This window comes from Lissotriton helveticus, chromosome 5_1, assembly GCF_964261635.1.
Source record: "Lissotriton helveticus chromosome 5_1, aLisHel1.1, whole genome shotgun sequence".
NCBI lineage: Eukaryota > Metazoa > Chordata > Amphibia > Caudata > Salamandridae > Lissotriton > Lissotriton helveticus.
In genome coordinates, this window is record NC_136065.1 from 168,642,422 (window position 1) to 168,662,846 (window position 20,425).

A 20,425-nucleotide genomic window follows, 5' to 3' on the forward strand; every position below is an offset into this window, starting at 1 on the left:
ATTATCCTGACAACGGACGCGTCTCTCCAGGGATGGGGAGCTCATCTGCTCACTTACACAGTGCAGGGACTATGGACGACGCAGCAACAGAAGATGCACATCAACTATCTGGAACTGATGGCAATCTTCATGGCGCTCAAGTCCTTCAATGAACATCTGTGCAACAAGGTAGTGTTAGTCCGGACGGACAACATGACCGCGATGTACTACATTCAAAAGCAGGGGGGCACCCACTCGCCACAGCTGTCTCATCTGGCTCAGAGCATGTGGAAGTGGGCCATTCAGAGGAACATTTTCCTCATGGCAGAACACCTCCCGGGCAAGGACAATCAGATGGCAGATCTGCTCAGCAGATACAGCCATCAAATGCACGAGTGGGAGTTACACCCATCAGTACTCCGCCCGTACTTCCAGCAGTGGGGTCATCCGAAGATAGACCTGTTTGCCACAAACGAAAACGCAAAATGCCAACACTTTGCCGCCAGGTTCCCACACCCGCAGTCGCAGGGAAATGCGATATGGATGAACTGGTCAGGCAGATTTGCGTACGCTTTTCCGCCAGCCCCCCTGATACCGCTGGTAGCAAGAAAACTAAGGCAGCACTCAATGACACTCATCCTAGTTGCTCCAACGTGGGCGCGCCAAGCATGGTACACCACGTTTCTGGAACTCTTGGTGGTGCCGCATCAAAGGCTGCGCCTCACGCCCAAGCTTTTGACGCAGAACCATGGAGACATTCAGCACCCGGATCCGCAACAGCTCAACCTGGCGATCTGGCTCCTGAAGTCCTAGAGTTTGGATACCTTCACCTACCTCCAGAATGCATGGACATCATCAAGGAGGCAAGAAAGCCTACTACCAGAGCATGCTATGCTGCAAAATGGAAGCGTTTTGTCATTTACTGTATGGCCAATAACATCAACCCGCTAGATGCATCTATCCCTAACATCATTTGCTATCTGTTACATCTTTACAAGTGCAATCTAGCGTACACTTCCATTCGGATACATCTATCCGCCATAGCAGCTTATCTTCAGAACAGGCAGCATCTCTCTGTCTTCAGAGTGCCTGCCATTAAGGCTTTTCTTGAAGGTCTGAAACGAGTCATTCCCCCAAGAACACCGCCAGCTCCGGTGTGGAACCTCAATGTGGTCCTCACCAGGCTGATGGGACCACCTTTTGAGCCACTACACTCGTGTGAACTCCAGTTCCTAACGTGGAAAGTAGCTTTCCTAATAGCTATTACGTCACTGAGGCGGGTTAGTGAGCTGCAAGCGCTCACAATCCAAGAGCCATTCCTTCAGATTCATCCAAATAGGGTGGTACTGCGTACTAACCCCAAATTCCTTCCGAAGGTGGTGTCACAGATTCATCTCAACCAAACTATTGACTTGCCTGCATTCTTCCAAAACCCACAAACGGTGGCGGAAAGAATGCTTCATACTTTGGATGTCAGGAGGGCGTTGATGTACTATATTGACAGGACACAACACTTTAGGAAAACAAAACAACTTTTTGTTGCCTTCTCGCCACAGCACAAGGGCAACCCTATTTCCAAAGCAGGAATAGCCAGGTGGATTGTTAAGTGCATCCAAATCTGTTATCAAAAGGCTAAACGCACCTTGACAATACCCCCAAGGGCGCACTCCACACGCAAATTGGGGGCATCTATGGCTTTCCTGGGGAACATTCCTTTAGAAGACATTTGCAGAGCAGCCACGTGGGTTACACCACATACCTTTACAAAACACTACTGTGTTGATGTGCATTCCAAGCAGCAAGCAGCTGTAGGACAGGCTGTTCTTAAAACACTTTTTCAAGTTTCTGCAGCTGGCACGGGCAACCGCCGTTAACGGAGGGACTGCTATATATTCTATGCAAAAGATATGAATTTAGCAGCCCACATGCCTCGAACTGAATATGCTACTTACCAGTATGCATCTGTTCTTGGCATGTAGGGCTGCTAACATTCATATCGCCCACCCTCCTCCCCGGTGCCTGTCGCAGCTGCAGACATACTCTTGTATTCAATCATTAGCATGGACATCCTTTACACTTTACACTCCATCTCTGCCACAATGGCTCAAAACAATCTGGGGATGGAGCCGATGCCCATGCGCACTGTAGTCCAGGGGAGGAGCCACCTATCTCGGGATACTTCGAAGACTCTTCCAGGACAACAATGTGCGATCATCCGGACCCAACACTAGGCGGCGATCTAATGCAAAAGATATGAATGTTAGCAGCCCTACATGCCAAGAACAGATGCATACTGGTAAGTAGCATATTCAGTTTGCGGGTACCTTTGGGCCGACCTATCTAAAGACGAATCGAACACCATGTTCAGGTCCCCTCCTATGATGATGTGTCTATCTGCGGTGGCCGTGACATCCATCAGAGCTGAGTGAAAAAACATTCTTGATGCTCGTTGGGGCTATAGATCGACCCTACGGTGAACACTAGACCTCCTGCCTTAACCCTGTACACTAGAAGCCTCCCCTTCTGTTCTGCAAACTTATGTAAAACCTCCCCCCGGAATGTTCGGGAAATTAGGATTGCCACCCCCGCTGTCTTGGTGGTGTTGGACGAAAAGAATTGTGTAGGAAATTTGTGGGATCGCATCCTATGGCAATCACGGGGCCAGCAAATGGGTCTCCTGAAAGAGACAAATATCCGCCTGGGTGTTCTCTAGCTAAGACAAGACCGCCTTCCTCTTAACTGGATTATTCAGTCCTTTCACATTAAGGGTCAGTACTTTAAGGGTTGCCATTACTATAGGAACAACTGTAGTCCAAGCAGTGAATCGGGACCCAGGCAGGGCGGTTCTGCGCTAAATAGTGTATGAAAGCCCTCTCCGGCCAAAGTAAGCGTCATAAAAGCACTGGACGATCCCCACCCCTTCCCCCCCCCAACTCCCCTTGCCCTGTCCCCACCCGTCTTCCCCTCCCTCTCCTCCATTCGTCCGTGAACAGCTCCTAGGCTCCAGAGCAACAAAAACACAAACAGCCCCAACATTCTCCACCTCACTCTACCCCTCCCCCACAACAAGTCCCAAGTTCTCATAGTCCCAATCCGGCCCTTCAAGGACAAGACTGTGGTAGGTTACTGTAGACGACGTCCGGCCACTGCACTCCCGTCCGCCCCCCCACCCCCGTACCCCCAAACCTGCATCATAGAAAGGCTGCATCACTCTCCCCCCGGAGGCATCTTAAGCCGTCAGCGCTATGGCATTGGTGGCTGCGCCCCTGGCTACTTCCTGTACCGCACTGTCCATGCCGGACCGGATAGTGGGTGAATCCGGGCGGGTGGATGAAGCAGGAGACCGGCGGTCCGGGATCCGTTGCCAGCCGTCCCTGGTGGTGCGTCTGCGACGTGGCGTAGGTGGGTCTTCGTCCGATGCGGTGATGCCCAGCACTTTGCACGTGTCCTGGAGGGAGCGTAGTTGGTGCAAGGTGCCATTCCATCTAAAGATAAGCCGGAAAGGATGCCCCCAAGAGTACTGCAAACACAACAATGATGGACAGAATGTGGATCAATGTCACACATTCACCCCAGTCCAAAGATCTGGGCCCAAATCCATTGTTTTTCCACTCCACACCACCCTGGGTTAGATAATGGCGATATGCAAATCAGCGCTGACCCTGTGCCCCATGGGAACAGTCCAGTCCGAACTACAAAAGCCATGTCCTTCCCAGAACGGAAACAAGCATCCGAGGACTGGCCCGGTTTCGAGGTAACACCTCTCATCAGCCCGGCTAGCTTGATTCCAGTGGTGTGGAGTGCCTGGGACTCACGTCTGAGCATCCCCAGTACACTTAGAGCGGTAACTGCAAACACAACAATGATGGACAGAATGTGGATCAATGTCACACATTCACCCCAGTCCAAAGATCTGGGCCCAAATCCATCGTTTTTCCACTCCACACCACCCTGGGTTAGACAATGGCGATATGCAAATCAGCGCTGACCCTGTGCCCCATGGGAACAGTCCAGTCCGAACTACAAAAGCCCCAAGAGTACTGCGTCGCATGGCTTCTCAGAAAGTCAGTCGCAATCTTAAATGTCCTGCGTTTTTGAAGCGTAATCGCCGACAAGTCTTGGTAGAGCGCGATTTAGTGCCCCCGAAAGCAGAATGACTGTTGCTTCCTAGCTTCACGGAGGATGCCCTCCTTAAGCGGGTAGTCCGGCAGGAAGGCCAGGATGTCTGGCGGTGGCGCAGAGGTCCGCCTTGCTAGGCCCACTCTGTGCGCCCTGTCTATTCTGATGGGGAAGTCCTCCGATTCTCCCAATACCTCCCTGAACATGCACTGTAGATAATTGACAACGTCCTCCCCTTCTTCTTTGGATGGTACTCCCCGGACACGGACGTTGTTTCGACGGGACCGGTTCTCAAGATCTTCGTTGTGTGCTTGGAGGTCCAGTTGTTGATCCCGAAGACGGAGCACTTCCTGCTGCAAGTGTTCGATCTCTTCGTCTCTGGAGTGACCAGCTCCCTCCATGGTAGCTACCCTTTCGCCCAGGTTATTGACTTCTCTCCGCACCTCCCGGACCTCTCCGGCCACTTCCTGTTTCAGCGTCTGGAAATCGTCCCACAGGGAGCCAAAGAGAGATTCCAGGAAGGATCTGGTGACCGGCGGCTCTCTTTCCTCCGCATCTAGCGGGCTTCTCGAGGGGCCAGGCGAGTGTTGTCCTTTGTCAGGTTTCGAAATACCCCTGTTCAACATCTCGGGCAGTGTTCGGTCCCCCTTCTACGGCCCTCTGTTGCCCGCCATTGCAGAGGGTGTTGGTGCACGGGTAAGGCCGGCCAGACAGCGAGGCCAGGACAAAGAGTGGCCGCGTGTTGGTTAGAGGTCGACTGGGAAGGGCGGCGTCTCCAATCCTCGTGTTGCAGCCTGCCTCCCCCGTTCGAAGTTGTAGACCGACCCCTCTCTCCGCGGGGACACCGATCCCCTTCGGTCGCAGTCCGCTGTGTGGGGAGAGTATGTCGGTTCAGTTGGGACTCTCGAGTTTTCCACCCTTGCAGACCAAGGCCACTGATCGGTGCCGCGCGGCTGCCCAACGCCTCTGCGTCACCCTCTCAGCAATGCACAATTAGCCCCCCTTCAGCGTCGAGGCCGTCAGACTCTGCTCTTTGGGCCAGCCGAGAGGCCCTCACCGGGGTCGGCCTCGGGTTTTGGTAGGCCCCCCGGGTTGCCGACAATGTCTCTCTGGGCGCTTGTTGTGTCTCCCTCCACGGATACGTAGATCTGTCTCGTATCTGGACTCGGGCTTACCCCCTCGCCGGTCCTCGTGGGCCTATGCTCCGGGGAGCGTGGTCTCTGTGGCTCTCCTCACCGTTGTAGGCTCTTCATTTGACTGCCCCCCGGGTGGCGTCTGCTCAGGTCGGGGTCCGCCCCGTTCCAGCTGTAGGCCGCGTCCCCGGCCTCGCGTGAGAGCTTCACGCCGGCTGCGTTGCTTTGCATACCCGCCAGTCCTCTCCGATCGTCCCTCGGGCCCAGGGACCCTCGACTCACTAGTCCTGCGCTGCCACCTGGGTCGAGCTGGGGCCACTGCGTCCCGTCTTCCACTGGGGCTCGGGCCAAGCAAGCGTCCAGTCACTTCTCTGCGAGACCCCGGGCTCTATGGGGGTCGGATCTCGGGGCCACTCCTTCCGCCGGATGCCGCCGCTGCCACTGGGCAACGTGCCGTGTCCTCCTCGGGGAACGTTCACTGTGGTGCCCCCGCCCCTGCAGGTGTAGTGCTGTGTGGCCGCATCGTGCCGGCTAGGGCTGTGGCAGGGGGGCCAGGATTCTCCGGCAGTAGACCGCATCCCCGGCCTCGCGTGAGGGTTTCCGGTTTCCCGGTTCGGCGGGGCCTTCCGGCGTCGTCGTCGCTAACCGCCCCCGGGCGTCACTCCCACCTCGGACCCAGTCCGGTAGGTCGCCAAGCTGCTTGGGGCGCCAGTCGCCTCTCGGTGGCGGATTCGATGCCATCTACCTCTCCGGCGGTCTCGCGGTTGGAGCCTCGTCAAGGCCACGCCCCAGGAGTCTCCGCTCCGCTGAGACCTCCGGTCGCAAATCGCCCGCAGGACAGCCGTCCAGCGACGGACCGCCGGTAGATGTGTGACTACTAACCGGGGGAGATTAGTGCGATTTCATGGCTTAGGGGCTTGAGGTCGGAGGAGCTAGCGGAGAGTGCGTCCGCTCACCTCGCCATCTTGGCCACGCCCCAATCATAAGATTTTAAAGGACTGTGCGAACTTAGAGCGAGCTAATGAGATACAGTGGCTGACTTGCATTAAAGGAATGTTTATGATACTGGGACGTCCTGAGATCTTCTCTGCGCCTGAGGGTATAGGTAAAGCAGATGTAAAGTGGGTTAAAACTAACTTCCTGAATTATAAAGAACAGGAACATGAAGCAGTGGAACTAAAAAAAAAAACGCTGGTAAGGGCACATTATTTATTAGTAACAACTTTATCTATTCAGCCCTACTTAAAAATCGTCTCAAAACCATTCCATCGTTGGTTATTAACAAAATTTCGTTTTAACCAGATTTACCTTATTTTGGGAGATTTTGTAGGGTGGTGTAAACCTGAGGACGCTGCTGTCTGTCCCTGTGATTGTTATTCAGTCCAGGACACCGTGCACTTTACATTTTTTTGTACATTTTATGCTGATGCTCGAAAGAAATACATTATCCCATTGTTAAAAACTAAAAGTTTTTTTTACAGGTTAAACCAGCGCTACTGTATCTACAATTACTGGATAATCCACGGAATATCTTTTATATAGCAAATGTTTTTGTAACGGCCGTTCGGATCAAGAAAAGAAGAAACACAGAAATTATAGAATTATGATTTTTAGAGGCTATTTAATATTTTATATCAAAATGAAATTGTATGTGTTTGGAAAAATGTTTTGTATATAAGAGTTTAAAAATTGTAATCATGGATGTATTTTATAGTAGACTTTTATGATTTTTATTAATCGAATAAAGTGGTATTGACTGACTGACTGACTGACAAAGAAGCCCTGGGGGATGCATTTAGGTTGACATGGATTTCTCCTCTTCATTATGTGTTTCCCCTCCATACCCTTAATGAGGTTATGAGGAAACGTATTCATTTTAATAAAGAAGCAAAGGTCGTCAAACTTTTGCCCCTCTCCCTATGACTCTCTCTCCCCTTCCTCCCCAAAACCCCACTCTGCTTTCTTCTTAGGGTAGGCCTTCTCTTCCAGCTGGAGGGAAATGTTCTATATCCCAGCCTCCTGGCGCTCTATCTCCATACTTGAAAATTGAGCCAGGACATCTGAGTTTGTTCCAGCTACTGCTGAAGTGGTAGATGTAATTCTATCTGCTCACGTCATTCTACCAAGATAGTATACATGGAAGGTGGAACAAGTATGCCACTTGTTGTGCTCAGAACAGTGCGTGAATCCTTTGAAAGCCCAATTTTCTGGACCTCATTGCCCCCTGCTGGTGACACATGCCCGTTGGCATATGTGGGCTATGCAGTTTGGCCTGAAGTTCCAGTGGGCACGGCATCAGGGAAACCTCCGACAAGGTCCAGGGAGCTGCCCAAGGTCTGCAGTGGTGGTTAATGAATCGCAATTGGTTCAGTGGCAGACACATCTCCCTTCCCCAACCGGACCTGACATGAAGTGAAATGTGTTACTCCTGGGATGAGGGGAAGATCGGAGGCCTCTGATCACTGGCTGAATCCGAACTCCAAATCAGCCTGTTGGATTTGGCTGGCATTAAGTCTTTCTTTCCTCCAACTAGGGAAGGCTAGCACAGGTGTTCCTGGACAACACCACCGCCATGTGGTACTGCAACAAACAGGGCTATGTGGGGTTGTGCACTCTGTCAAGCTGGAACATCCGGGCATTTCCCTAATAGTTCAAAATCTGGTGGGCTCTCTGCATGCCATGGAGAACGAACTCCGATGCAGATGCCAGCAGATCACAAATGGTTTGTCCATCTGGAGGTGGTGCATGTACTCTTTCAGCAGTGGTATGTCTCTTGATAAAATCTGTTCACCCCCGCAGAGAAAGTGCAAAGCATGCAGTTCTGCATGCTGGAGTTTCCAAGGCGAATCTGGCTCTGATACGCTTTTGTTCTTGAGTGGATGTTAGAAAATAGGATTTTGTTGCAGTACCCCCCACTTTGTGCCTGGATTTTGATGCATCTTTAACTTTAGAGTACTGAGTCCTTGCTGTCCAGGTTCCCAGTGCCTGTGTTCTTTCCCTAAAACTGTGCCACAATTGGCCTTTCATGCCCTCTGGAAGTCCCTAGTAAATGGTACCTGGGTACCCAGGGCACGGGGACGGAAGTGGGTCCCTTATGGACCCATCACCTGGGCCATGAAGACTTCCACTGCAGCAAGCATGGCCTGGTGTAGACAAAACAACAAAGTTGACCTGGCACACTGCAAGTGCTAGGAAAGCTATAGAGAGTACATGGGCTAGGAATTTGACAACTCGAGTTCCACAGCACCATGATGGCTTCACTGAACCCAGGAGTGTTTGGTACCAAACGACTCCTTGTAGTAAATCCACACTGATGCCAGTGTTTGATTTATTAAAACATGCACTCAGAGGTGCCCCCTGAGAACTTACCGACCCTGGTTTGGGCACTGATTGGCTTTAGTCAGCCTGCCCCCTCCCCCTGACATGTTTCTGGACACCTGTGTGGGGAGCCATTGCTCTCTGGGACCAGAACAATGCACATCTTTGGCAGAGGTTTCACACCTTCTCCCCCAGGATCAGCCACTACATGTTGATGTATGCTAAAAATTAAGTCCTTTGCAGACTCTATACAACTAAAAGATATCTCTTCATAAAACATTCTATTGATACTTCAGTGCAGTTAGAGGGAGCTACATTGTCGATTTTCACCCCTCTCTTCACATTCTTCCTAATGCCAGTACAGTACAAAGTGGTCTCAGTGCAAAAAAAGTGCTTAAAGTATTTTTAAAGGTCTAATCTTGTGTTTCGTCCCAGCATGGTTTGCTCGTGCTGGACAGAGTTGTTCAGGGCTTAGTATGATGTTTAAAACTGTCCCCCTTTAAAATGTAGCTAGGTGGAAGTAGTGGATCATGAGGCCTAATGTTCGCGGCATGGGAAATTTAGGGGTGATCCAAGAAAACCCCCTTGGTCGTAAGCTCATCCATTAGTCTGGCATTTTTTTCCACCAGTCTCAGAAACTTCACCAGACAACAGTTCAACTGTGGATCTCCAGGTGCAACCAAAGCCAGCACTGCTCGTCTCCTCGTGCGTATCCCTCGTTGGTTAAAGTGAGGTTTTAGTCGTTTTTTTCCTTTCTTCCGAAAGTGCATGATCATAGGAGATGCTGCAGATCTTCTAATACCTTAGTTGCTGGGTTTCCCTCTTGCGCAATGACCCTGTCTAAGCTCTATGGGACAGCGTTAGCAAAATGGCAGTCCAAAGAAAATCTTCAGATAACTATTTTAACTAGGGATAAGATTAACAAGTTACATTTTTCACTGTTAAAGGGTGCTAATCTGCGAAGTATGCAATTTTCACTAAGTGGCTGCTAAATAGACCCCCTGCCGTCCTCCATAAGATTAACCCCTTGACTGCGGTGCAAATTATGACGTGGTGCTGGGCAAATAATGAGTGTGCGGAGTTCGGACGTCCCCTGGCCGTCCTCCGCACACGCCCACTGTGAAGTTGGACCGACACATGCAAGGGGTTAATCGGCTGATTCCGGCAAATTGCTTTAGATGCTATGGAGAGTTAGGGGGCAGTTGGATGCAAAATGTATGGATTTGCCAAAGTAAGGTAACTTCTAGGATGAAATTAGCCAGTTTTGCAGTCACACATTGCAATTGCAACAACCACTAGATATCCAGACAGCCATTTTTGGATATTCACCTGATCTAAAAGCTGTAGATTGTGACTTAAAAGTTTTATAGGTAATTATGCGATTGATTAAAATGTTTATATTTTGTTGGTATGTCTGGAATTTTAAAGGCTATGGCAGTGATGAAATTGCATGAAATTTTCCTAACTTTGTTTGTGATATTTTAATGAATTTTGTACACTGATGAACTTTTCCAATAAAAAGATATATAAAAAAAGAAAAACAAAAACCGTGAAATGCCAAACTTATTCTTCTTTTTTTTTTTTTGATTGGATTCCAATATGTGATCATAACTGTAGAAGTCAATCAGGTCTTTTGGAAATAATGATGATCGCCATGTTATGGCAAAACATGCAACGATCTACCCCTCTCCAGAGGAACTCAAAGCTGTTCAAGATATGGTATCTACAGTTGAATGTGCTCTTAAGCATGTCTCCGACTGGCTGGATGAAACCAGCAGGTCTGTTAAAGTGGATAATGATGTTGTAATGAAAGACGAGTCCACAGAGATCACAAGCAGGTGAGTGCATCATGTTTTGTTTCAAAATCAAAACAATACGTTTCTTTTTTTGTGCGATGTTTAACTTTGTTTTTTTTTCAGTTTTCAGACATTGTTATGAGATGTATGGCCACTCAATTCATTTGTGTTGTGATGAACATGTAAACCTGTTTTGGAACATACACAGTTAATTTTAGCAAAAAAGTAGCAGTAAAAGTCGAAATGCTAGACTGTTAAAGTCTATCAGAACATTTGAAATGTACTAGCTTCTAATTAGAGCAGCATGCTGTAGAAAGTCTTTTGATTAGATTACTTGGGATTTTTACCCTTTCCAAGTCTCAGTTCTTGTGGGAAGGGAGTAATTGTCCAGTGTACATCTTTCGGGACCTTTGATCTTTATTGGCAGCAAGAACATTTACAGAGTTAGAGAAGTGTAACAAATGTGTATTTCTAATTATAACGTTCAGCTGAGAACCTCGTAAAAATTAAACCTATGTACCCAACCACATTGCTGAAGCTGATTTAGACCTATTAGTCCGAGTAACGGCGGAATCGCAGAGCATTTGACAGTCAGCAGTAAAGTCTCTTCTCCAGCATTGGATCTTAACCAATGTATAATCTTTAGTATAATACCTGCTGCCACGTTGGCCCTTAACCGTGCCTCATATTCTTTTTAAAATAATGTCTATCATATACAAAATAATTTCTCTTCTTTCCCTTTTTTAGGTCTCGCTAGAACCAGCGCATGCTCTGGCCTGGCGATGCATGTAGTAAGCGGGTTTTTAAAGTGCTGCCAAAGGCAGCCACCAGTTTGCTGTTACACGCACGTGATCACTTTCATTTTCTTGGCTGCGCGCCGTGTCACTTTCACGGCCGCGTGGCCAATGCTTGTTGGGAGAAGGTGTCGCCTCTCTCTTAAACTGAGTGAGCTATATCACAAGTTCTCGAACCCTGTTATTGTCTCATCCGGGCTGTTTATTTCCTTGGAACCCGACTGCTTCTTGCTTCCTATCTCCCTCTCTCCACGTAAGTCTCCCTTTCCAAGTCATCTGCCTGTGTAACCCAGCCTTTCCCAATCCCTGTTCGGTGCGTGTACCCTCCCTATCCCACGCTCCGTCCGCCTCTTCTCCTTCAGTCAGGCGGGGCTCCCTGCGCTCCTCCCCCTGCTCGCTGTTCCTGGTGGAGAACCAGGCTGCCTCCCCCTTTCGCGTCTGTTGTCTCGGATCGCCTCTCGCCCCCTGGACATTGTATGCTGCTGCCTACTGCTGCCTGAATCCGGGAGCACAGCTCAGTTAACAGTCTTCCCTGCCTGGTTACTGTATGGGCTACTGGGCAGCACTCACCGTGACAGCCTGGTGCCCAGCTGAACTGTTCCTGCACTTGCCCGGAGCCCTTCGCCAGGTATGCCCTGCACGCACCGGCACAGCTCGGTCTTCATACCTGCCCTGTGCACGTATGCAGTTAACCCAGAAACAGAGGGAGCAGTGCATTGCATTCTCGTAGGGGCACGGCACACTTACTGCCCGACTCTGGCCCCTCATCTCTCATCTCAGGAATGCACAGCTAACCAGGCGGCTCCTCCCCTGTTGCACCAGCCGCTCTCCCCGAGGCTCAGCGCCGCCCGCCTGGTGCCTACAGCGGCATCCCCAGGTGCTGGTATGGGTACAGCTCTGGGCTGGCTCCAGGGTGGTGAAGGGGAGTGTACCTTGTGGCGCTGAGACTTTTTGTGTGTGCTCCCTTTAGTGAAGATCAGGGAAGTGTGTACCTTGGGTTGTTGACGATAGTTCTAAGTGAAATTCTGTTTCCTGTTTGCACTAACACATGTCATGCTGTACATACATTAGCACATCCAGTGTAGGATTTCTACCGACTACCCATTGACTTTTGGCGCAAGCTGACTGCCCCCACCCACTTAACAATGGGCCAACCCAGCTACCGAGCATCAGTGTAGCTCCCTCCACCAGGGCACTTGCTTACTACAGCGTGGGCCACCACCTTCAGCAAGAGCCCTAATAGCAGTGTCCCCAACAGCAACAGCCCCAGATGTTATGGTCTGTGCTGATCTGTTGTGGGTCAGTGCGATAGTGGTGGGGTTGCTACACTGATGCTCTGTGGATGAGTTGGCTGACTTTTGCGTAGGTGAGGATTTTGCTGACCGGTGTGTGGGTGCACAACATGGGCAGAGTATCATCCTCTCCTATGGCTGATAGACCCCTGCACTGTTGGTGATGGAAAGCCTGCACTAATAGTGGGTGTGTGGAGCATGTGCTCATTGTGGGTGCGCAGTGCTGGTGCTTGGTGGCTGTGTCAATAGTGGATGGAACACCATGCTGATAGGGAAGCTGCTATACTGCTAAACATCTAGGGCTGCTGATGTTAGGCTGTGGGGTGAGTGGCACGTGGCCTACTGCTTTGGTTGTAATTACTCTGTCCTAGCAAGAACTGCATGTGTGTAACTTCGGCCCCCTGCAGGGTTACTCTGACCATAGAGGAAGCGGCTGCCAATATTATCCAATCCAGTACATGTTAGTCTGAGGGTACTCTACCACAGGGATCCCCGATGGCACCGGTATTTTTACTTGGAGCTCTGGGGAGCTGCTAAAGAAACATGCATCATAAAATACACACCTGTGCATGTGCTACGTGGGGTAAATGCAACGAAATCTAATTTTACGTGGCTGCCCCACTTCACAATTTACAAACTAGGATTTTACATGAAGAAAAGCACGGAGACCTCAGGCAGTGTGATTGTAGGCAGTGTGTGTGTTGTTTCCTGATCCTGGCCCTTTCTCAGTGAGTTACAGAAGTAGAAACGAGGCCTTCCTCTGAACATTTGCATATACACACCTGCTGCCTGTGCCGTCGCTGTGCTGTCATGAGCACGCTTCATAAGGCAGCACGGGTTGGCATAAACAGCCAGGCCATGCCTCTTTTCTACAACAGACTGCTCCACATGGCATTCCCCTCTTTTTATACAGAAGTCATCGCATGATATGGCCAAATTTGTGTAACTGGGCCTTGAAGGATTGGCATAGCCAATAGGTCTCTGCTTTGGGACCTTAAAAGTATTTAGTTATGCAGCACAATATCCTAGGTGCAACAACATCAACTGTTGCATGGCTACACACTTAAAAGGTCCCAAAAGGCGCGATCTATTGGCTATGCCAATGCTTGTTTACTTTGTACGTGTCACAAATGGTGCTTAACACTGCAGCACCCAAGCAAAAGGGTGGGGGCTTGTTTAAATGTATTTGGAGATTGGTGCTTGTCATCAGTCAGAGAAAACCAGCTTCCGCAACCTTTACCTTGGTTCTCTTTTTTATGTTCAAAGTATGGCCATGCAATAATTGCATTGTACCAGGGTACAGTTTGACGGCAGTGAGCAGAGAGTAATACAGACTTTGAAAAGAAAAACTCAGTGTCCTCCCCCTGCATCTCGGAGTCGCACTCCCCAGCTGTTCCAATACATCCCCACACACTACACAATTAGGTTCTATATTGCTCCCACGGGGTCCAGTTTTTAAAATATTTTTTGGGGCATCACCATCTCTGGTAAACTACTTTCTTCGCCTGCTGGCACCAGTCTAGATTGTTTCCAATCCCTAACCCTCCATGCCCTCGTAATATTCTGTTCGAGGCATGTGGGCTGCTAAATTCATATCTTAGCATTAGATCGCCGCCTAGTGTTGGGTCCGGATGATCGCACATTGTTGTCCTGGAAGAGTCTTCGAAGTATCCTGAGATAGGTGGCTCCTCCCCTGGACTACAGTGCGCATGGGCATCGGCTCCATCCCCAGATTGTTTTTTTCCGCCATTGGGTTCGGATGCGGTCTCGACGTCTCTCTGTCGGAACCGAGAAAAACTAACTTTTTAAGGCCAAAAGGCCTTGTTTTCATAGCGTCGGTATTGTTTGCGCACAGTCTCGAGTTCTTCCGTCTCTTGGAGTCGGAATCCGCGGAGTGCTTACGCTCTTCGGACATCGAGGCCTTCTCATCGCGACACGACTGCAACTTTACAGCATGGAGCGGAGTCCGTTTCAACTCTGTCCGCTCTGTGGGTCCAAGTACCCACATATAGATCTACACCCGGTCTGTAACAAATGCCTTTCGCCAGACCATGACGACGGCAACTGCAGGGCCTGCGCGCAGTTCAGGTCCAAGAAAACACTCAAGATTCGGCGCGCGGTGCGCCTTGAAGCCAGACAAGCGGCCCCAGATCCAGAAAACATCTTCGGCGACCAAGGAGACGAAGACCAGAGTCATCATCTTCAAATCTCCCCGCCCGAGACGGAGGTCGAGGCGGATCCGGAAGACGGCGACGGAGTCGCGGGTCAAGGCCTTGAATACGTCGAAGAGGTAGGGGACGTCGAAGAGGTTTATGGGGCCGCGGAAGATAGCTCAGGGGACGAGCTATGCCCCGAAGGTTACGAGATCGCCCGTCGGCCTTACCCTAGACCCCGTACCGCAAGCCACGGCCCCGCCTTCCGGCCCGGCCACGGACAAACTTGCTGGGCAGGCCGTATCGAAACCGAAACCTACGGTATCGACTACACCTAAAATGGCCGACCCAAAATCGAAACCGAAACTTATGGATTCGAGCACACCTAAGATGGCGGCCGTACCAACGAAACCGACCAAACCCGCTGCTTCATCGACTCCGTCGACCTCCGGTCCACAGAAGTCGAAGAAATCTGTCAATTCCACCGTGTCAAAATCGACGCCGGTGGAGGGATCCTCTAAGAAGGGTGGTCGGCACGGGTCAACTGCTGCGGCGCCGTCAAAGCCCGCAAAAGCCAGCGAAACGGCTCCGGTTCCGACTGGGACTCCGTTAGTCGGACGCGTGGTGGAGACGGAGCCGACAAAGTCACACGGATCGAAGGCTGGTACATCTGCGCATCGGTCCAAGGACTCTGGGTCGGCGGCTGCGGCATCTTCGTCCAAGACTCAGAAGGGCCACCAGGACGTCGGATCCGAGGGCAAGGTCAAGACCTCCTCGTCAGCGCCAATGGCCACTGAAAGTGACGCGTCCCTCATCGCCTCTTCACTGCAGAGAATCAGGGAGAAGGCCTCTGCTACGTCGGCTCCGATGCCATCGCCACAGAAGCCGATGGACATTACGGTGAAGCCTGCGGGTAAACTTCTCTTCCTTCTGCCGCCAAAAGAGGCGCCGAAGGCCTTTTCAACGAAGTCGACGCCAAAGAAGTCGGATTCTTCATCGGCAGGGGCACTTTCAAGTCGGGTACTCGACTCAGATGAGGATTCGGAGCGTTTTATCGACGCAGACACGGGCAAATTGACCCTTTACAAGAGGAGGATCACTTCACAGCCAGTGGACTCCTATGTCATCCCCCTCAAGAAGAAAAGGCTTCCTCAGGACGCTTCAGGCCTCATGGAACCTGTCCAGCCTCCTCCAAGAAGGAGCCCAACTCCTTCCCCAGAACAATCTGAGGGTGAGGGATATGATGAAGATGACCAGTACAATTTCCCCATCAATGAACCAGATGCACAGCCGGATTCATATGATGACATTGGTGACCAAAGCACCCAGGATGTGGGCCAAGACCCACAGCCTGACCCACAGCCTTTCAGTGCACGTGCATCCCCAACTGAAGATTCTGCAGGTTTTCATGCACTCATTGAACGGGCAGCTGCTAATCATGATGTGGACATGCATGCTGACCCAGTAGAAGAAGACTTTCTATTTGACACTTTTTCAGTCTCTGAAAGGACAGTAAAGACACTGCCTATGCTCAAAGGGGTCCTCAAACATGCTGCGGACATCTTTAAAGAACCTACCAGGGCGAGAGTGGTCAATCCACGTATTGAAAAAAGTACAGACCAGCACCTGCAGACCCTGCATACATTCGGGGACAGTTGCCGCTGGACTCCCTGGTGGTCGCAAATGCCCGCAAAAGGGCCAACTCCCAAACTACGGGTGAAGCTCCTCCCCCGGATAAGGAGTCAAAGGTGCTAGAGGCTGGAGGCAAAAGAGTAGCTGCACAGGCTGCCAACTTTTGGCGTATTGCAAATACACAGGCACTCTTGGCACGTTATGATAGGGCGCATTACGACACCCTAGAGCAAGTTTTACAACACCTGCCTCCGCAGTTCCAAGAGGGCACCAAACTGCTTATAGAGGAGGGAAAACTGATCTCCAACGCAGCCATAAAGTGTGCACTTGATGCCGCAGACACAGCAGCTAGGGCCATTAACACTAGCGTCATGCTGAGACGACAGGCGTGGCTCCGCATATCGGGGTTTAAACCTGACATACAAACAACCATACTTAATCAGCCAGTCAATCCTGATAGACTGTTTGGTCCAGATGTTGACACCACCCTTGAAAAGATTAAAAAAGACACCGAAACTACTAAGTCTATGGGGGCCCTACAATCACAACAGTTTCGTGGCAATAATTTTCGTCGCTCAGGTGCACGTGGAGTCACCAGAGGACAGATGGGTCAACAGTCACAATTCTCTAGAGGTGGAGCACAATCCTCGTACCCCAAACAGAACAAGGGGGGTTACCGAGGAAACAGCACCAGAGGACGCGGCAGAGGGAACAACAACTCCCGCTCCTCTGCCCCAAGCAAACAGTGACTCTCTGTCGCTGCCCCCCGACCACTTAACACCTGTCAGGGGGAGACTGCAGCAGTTCCTGCCCGTCTGGAAAAACATCACCACAGACAGGTGGGTGCGACAACTTGTACAGTACGGTTATTGTCTAGAGTTAAGATCCACTCCACCCAACATTCCACCAAGGCAACGGCCTATGTCCGCAGAGCACTTGCACTTATTGCAGCAGGAGGTAGTGGTGATGCTGCAAAAAGGCGCAATCGAGCTCGTGCCGGTGGAGGAGGAAGGCACAGGGGTGTACTCCCTGTACTTCCTTATTCCAAAGAAGGACGGATCTCTCAGACCCATTCTAGATCTACGTCCCCTCAACCTGTATATACTGTCAGAACATTTCCATATGCTCACACTGCATCAGATTCTTCCCTTGTTAAACCAGGGGGACTTCTTAGCAACCTTGGACCTCAAGGATGCGTATTTCCACATACCACTACACCCGTCCCACAGAAAATACCTCAGGTTCACTATCCAAGGCAAACATTATCAGTTCAAGGTCCTACCCTTCGGAGTCACCACAGCCCCAAGAGTGTTTACCAAGTGCATGGCGACAGTAGCGGCGCACCTCAGGAGGCAGAGCATCCATGTCTACCCCTACCTGGACGACTGGCTCGTTCAAGCCAAGTCGGAAGAACAGTGCGCCGCGGACATGTCGACTACCATTCACCTCCTTCACGATCTAGGTTTCTCGTTGAACTACCCAAAGTCGCATCTTCAGCCGGCACATGTCCGGCAGTTTCTAGGCGCGACGATCAATACCCTGACGGCCATGGCTCATCCAAACCAAGTCAGGATAGACAGCATGCAGTCTCTAATCCAGAAGTTCAGACCACAACACTCACTTCCAGCAAGAGTGTTCATGCAGTTGATAGGCATGATGGCCTCCTGCATCTTCATAGTCCCTCACGCACGGCTACATATGCGCCCGCTCCAGGAGTGCTTAGCAAATCAGTGGACACAGGCTCAAGGACAATTAACAGACCTAGTGTTGGTTACCAGTCGGGCATACGACTCTCTGCATTGGTGGACTCCACACAACCTTTGCAAGGGCCGACTGTTCCAGGAGCCAGTGCCACAGATTACCCTGACAACGGACGCATCTCTCCAGGGATGGGGAGCTCATCTGCTCACTTACACAGTGCAGGGACTATGGACGACGCAGCAACAGAAGATGCACATCAACTATCTGGAACTGATGGCAATCTTCATGGCACTCAAGTCCTTCATTGTACATCTGTGCAACAAGGTAGTGTTAGTCCGGACGGACAACATGACCGCGATGTACTACATTCAAAAGCAGGGGGGCACCCACTCGCCACAGCTGTCTCATCTGGCTCAGGGCATGTGGCGGTGGGCCATTCAGAGGAACATCTTCCTCATGGCAGAACACCTCCCGGGCAAGGACAATCAAATGGCGGCTCTGCTCAGCAGACACAGCCATCAAATGCACGAGTGGGAGTTACACCCATCTGTGCTCCACCCGTACTTCCAGCAGTGGGGTCATCCGGAGATAGACCTGTTTGCAACAAAGGAAAACGCAAAATGCCAACACTTTGCCGCCAGGTTCCCTCACCCACAGTCGCAGGGGAATGCGATATGGATGAACTGGTCAGGCAAATTTGCGTACGCTTTTCCGCCAGCCCCTCTGATACCGCTGGTGGCAAGAAAGCTAAGGCAACACGCGATGACTCTCATCCTGGTTGCTCCAACGTGGGCGCGCCAAGCATGGTACACCACGTTCCTCGAACTCTCAGTGGTGCCGCATCAAAGACTGCGCCTCACGCCCAGACTTTTGACGCAGAACCATGGAGAAATTCAGCATCCAGATCCGCAACAGCTCAACCTGGCGATCTGGCTCCTGAAGTCCTAGAGTTTGGATACCTTAACCTACCTCCAGAATGCATGAACATCATCAAGGAGGCAAGGAAGCCAACTACCAGAGCATGCTATGCTGCAAAATGGAAGCGTTTTGTCATTTACTGTACAGCCAATGACATCAACCCGCTAGATGCATCTATCCCTAACATCATTTGCTATCTGCTGCATCTGTACAAGTGCAATCTAGCGTTCACTTCTATTCGGATACATCTATCCGCCATCGCAGCATATCTTCAGAATAGGCAGCATCTCTCTGTCTTCAGGGTGCCTGCCGTTAAAGCTTTCCTTGAAGGTCTGAAACGAGTCATTCCCCCAAGAACACCGCCAGCTCCGGTGTGGAACCTCAATGTGGTCCTCACCAGGCTGATGGGACCACCATTTGAACCACTGCACTCGTGTGAACTCCAGTTCCTAACGTGGAAAGTAGCTTTCCTAATTGCTATTACGTCACTGAGGCGTGTTAGTGAGCTGCAAGCGCTCACAATCCAAGAGCCATTCATTCAGATTCATCCAAATAGGGTAGTGCTACGTACTAACCCCAAATTCCTTCCGAAGGTGGTGTCACAGTTTCATCTCAACCAAACTATTGACTTGCCGGCATTCTTCCAAAACCCACAAACGGTGGCGGAGAGAATGCTCCATACGTTAGACGTACGGAGGGCGTTGATGTACTACATAGACAGGACACAACACTTTAGGAAAACAAAACAACTTTTTGTTGCCTTCTCACCACAACACAAAGGCAACCCTATTTCCAAAGCAGGAATAGCCAGGTGGATTGTTAAGTGCATCCAAATATGTTATCAAAAGGCCAAGCGCACTTTTAACGATACCCCCAAGGGCGCACTCCACACGCAAATTGGGGGCATCCATGGCTTTCCTAGGGAACATTCCTTTAGAGGACATTTGCAGAGCAGCCACGTGGGTTACACCACATACCTTTACAAAACACTACTGTGTTGATGTGCATTCCAAGCAGCAAGCTGCTGTTGGACAGGCTGTTCTCAAGACACTTTTTCAGGTTTCTGCAGCTGGCACGGGCAACCGCCGCTAATGGAGGGACTGCTATGTATTCTATGCTAAGATATGAATTTAGCAGCCCACATGCCTCGAACTGAATATGCTACTTACCAGTATGCATCTGTTCTTGGCATGTAGGGCTGCTAACATTCATATCGCCCACCCTCCTCCCCGGTGCCTGTCGCAGCTGCAGATATACTATTGTATTCAATCACTAGCATGGACATCCTTTACACTTTTCACTCCATCTTCTGCCACAATGGCGAAAAACAATCTGGGGATGGAGCCCGATGCACATGCGCACTGTAGTCCAGGGGAGGAGCCACCTATCTCAGGATACTTCGAAGACTCTTCCAGGACAACAATGTGCGATCATCCGGACCCAACACTAGGCGGCGATCTAATGCTAAGATATGAATGTTAGCAGCCCTACATGCCAAGAACAGATGCATACTGGTAAGTAGCATATTCATTTTGCCACTCATGAGGCAATCATGAGCCAAGTTTTGGTGTGTGTAGGCAAATTCTACTC

At 50.6% G+C, this 20,425-nt stretch overlaps 1 protein-coding gene across 6 annotated transcripts in view; it reads left to right on the top strand.

Moving 5' to 3' along the window:
- STRBP (spermatid perinuclear RNA binding protein) overlaps positions 1 to 20,425 on the top strand; it is a 617,908-nt gene that overhangs the window by 158,317 nt on the left and 439,166 nt on the right. For all 6 annotated transcript variants that reach the window (XM_078641959.1, XM_078641961.1, XM_078641960.1 and 3 more), the window contains one exon: positions 10,167 to 10,387. In XM_078641959.1, the coding sequence (XP_078498085.1) occupies positions 10,167 to 10,387 (221 nt within the window). The remainder of the gene's footprint in view (positions 1 to 10,166; positions 10,388 to 20,425) is intronic.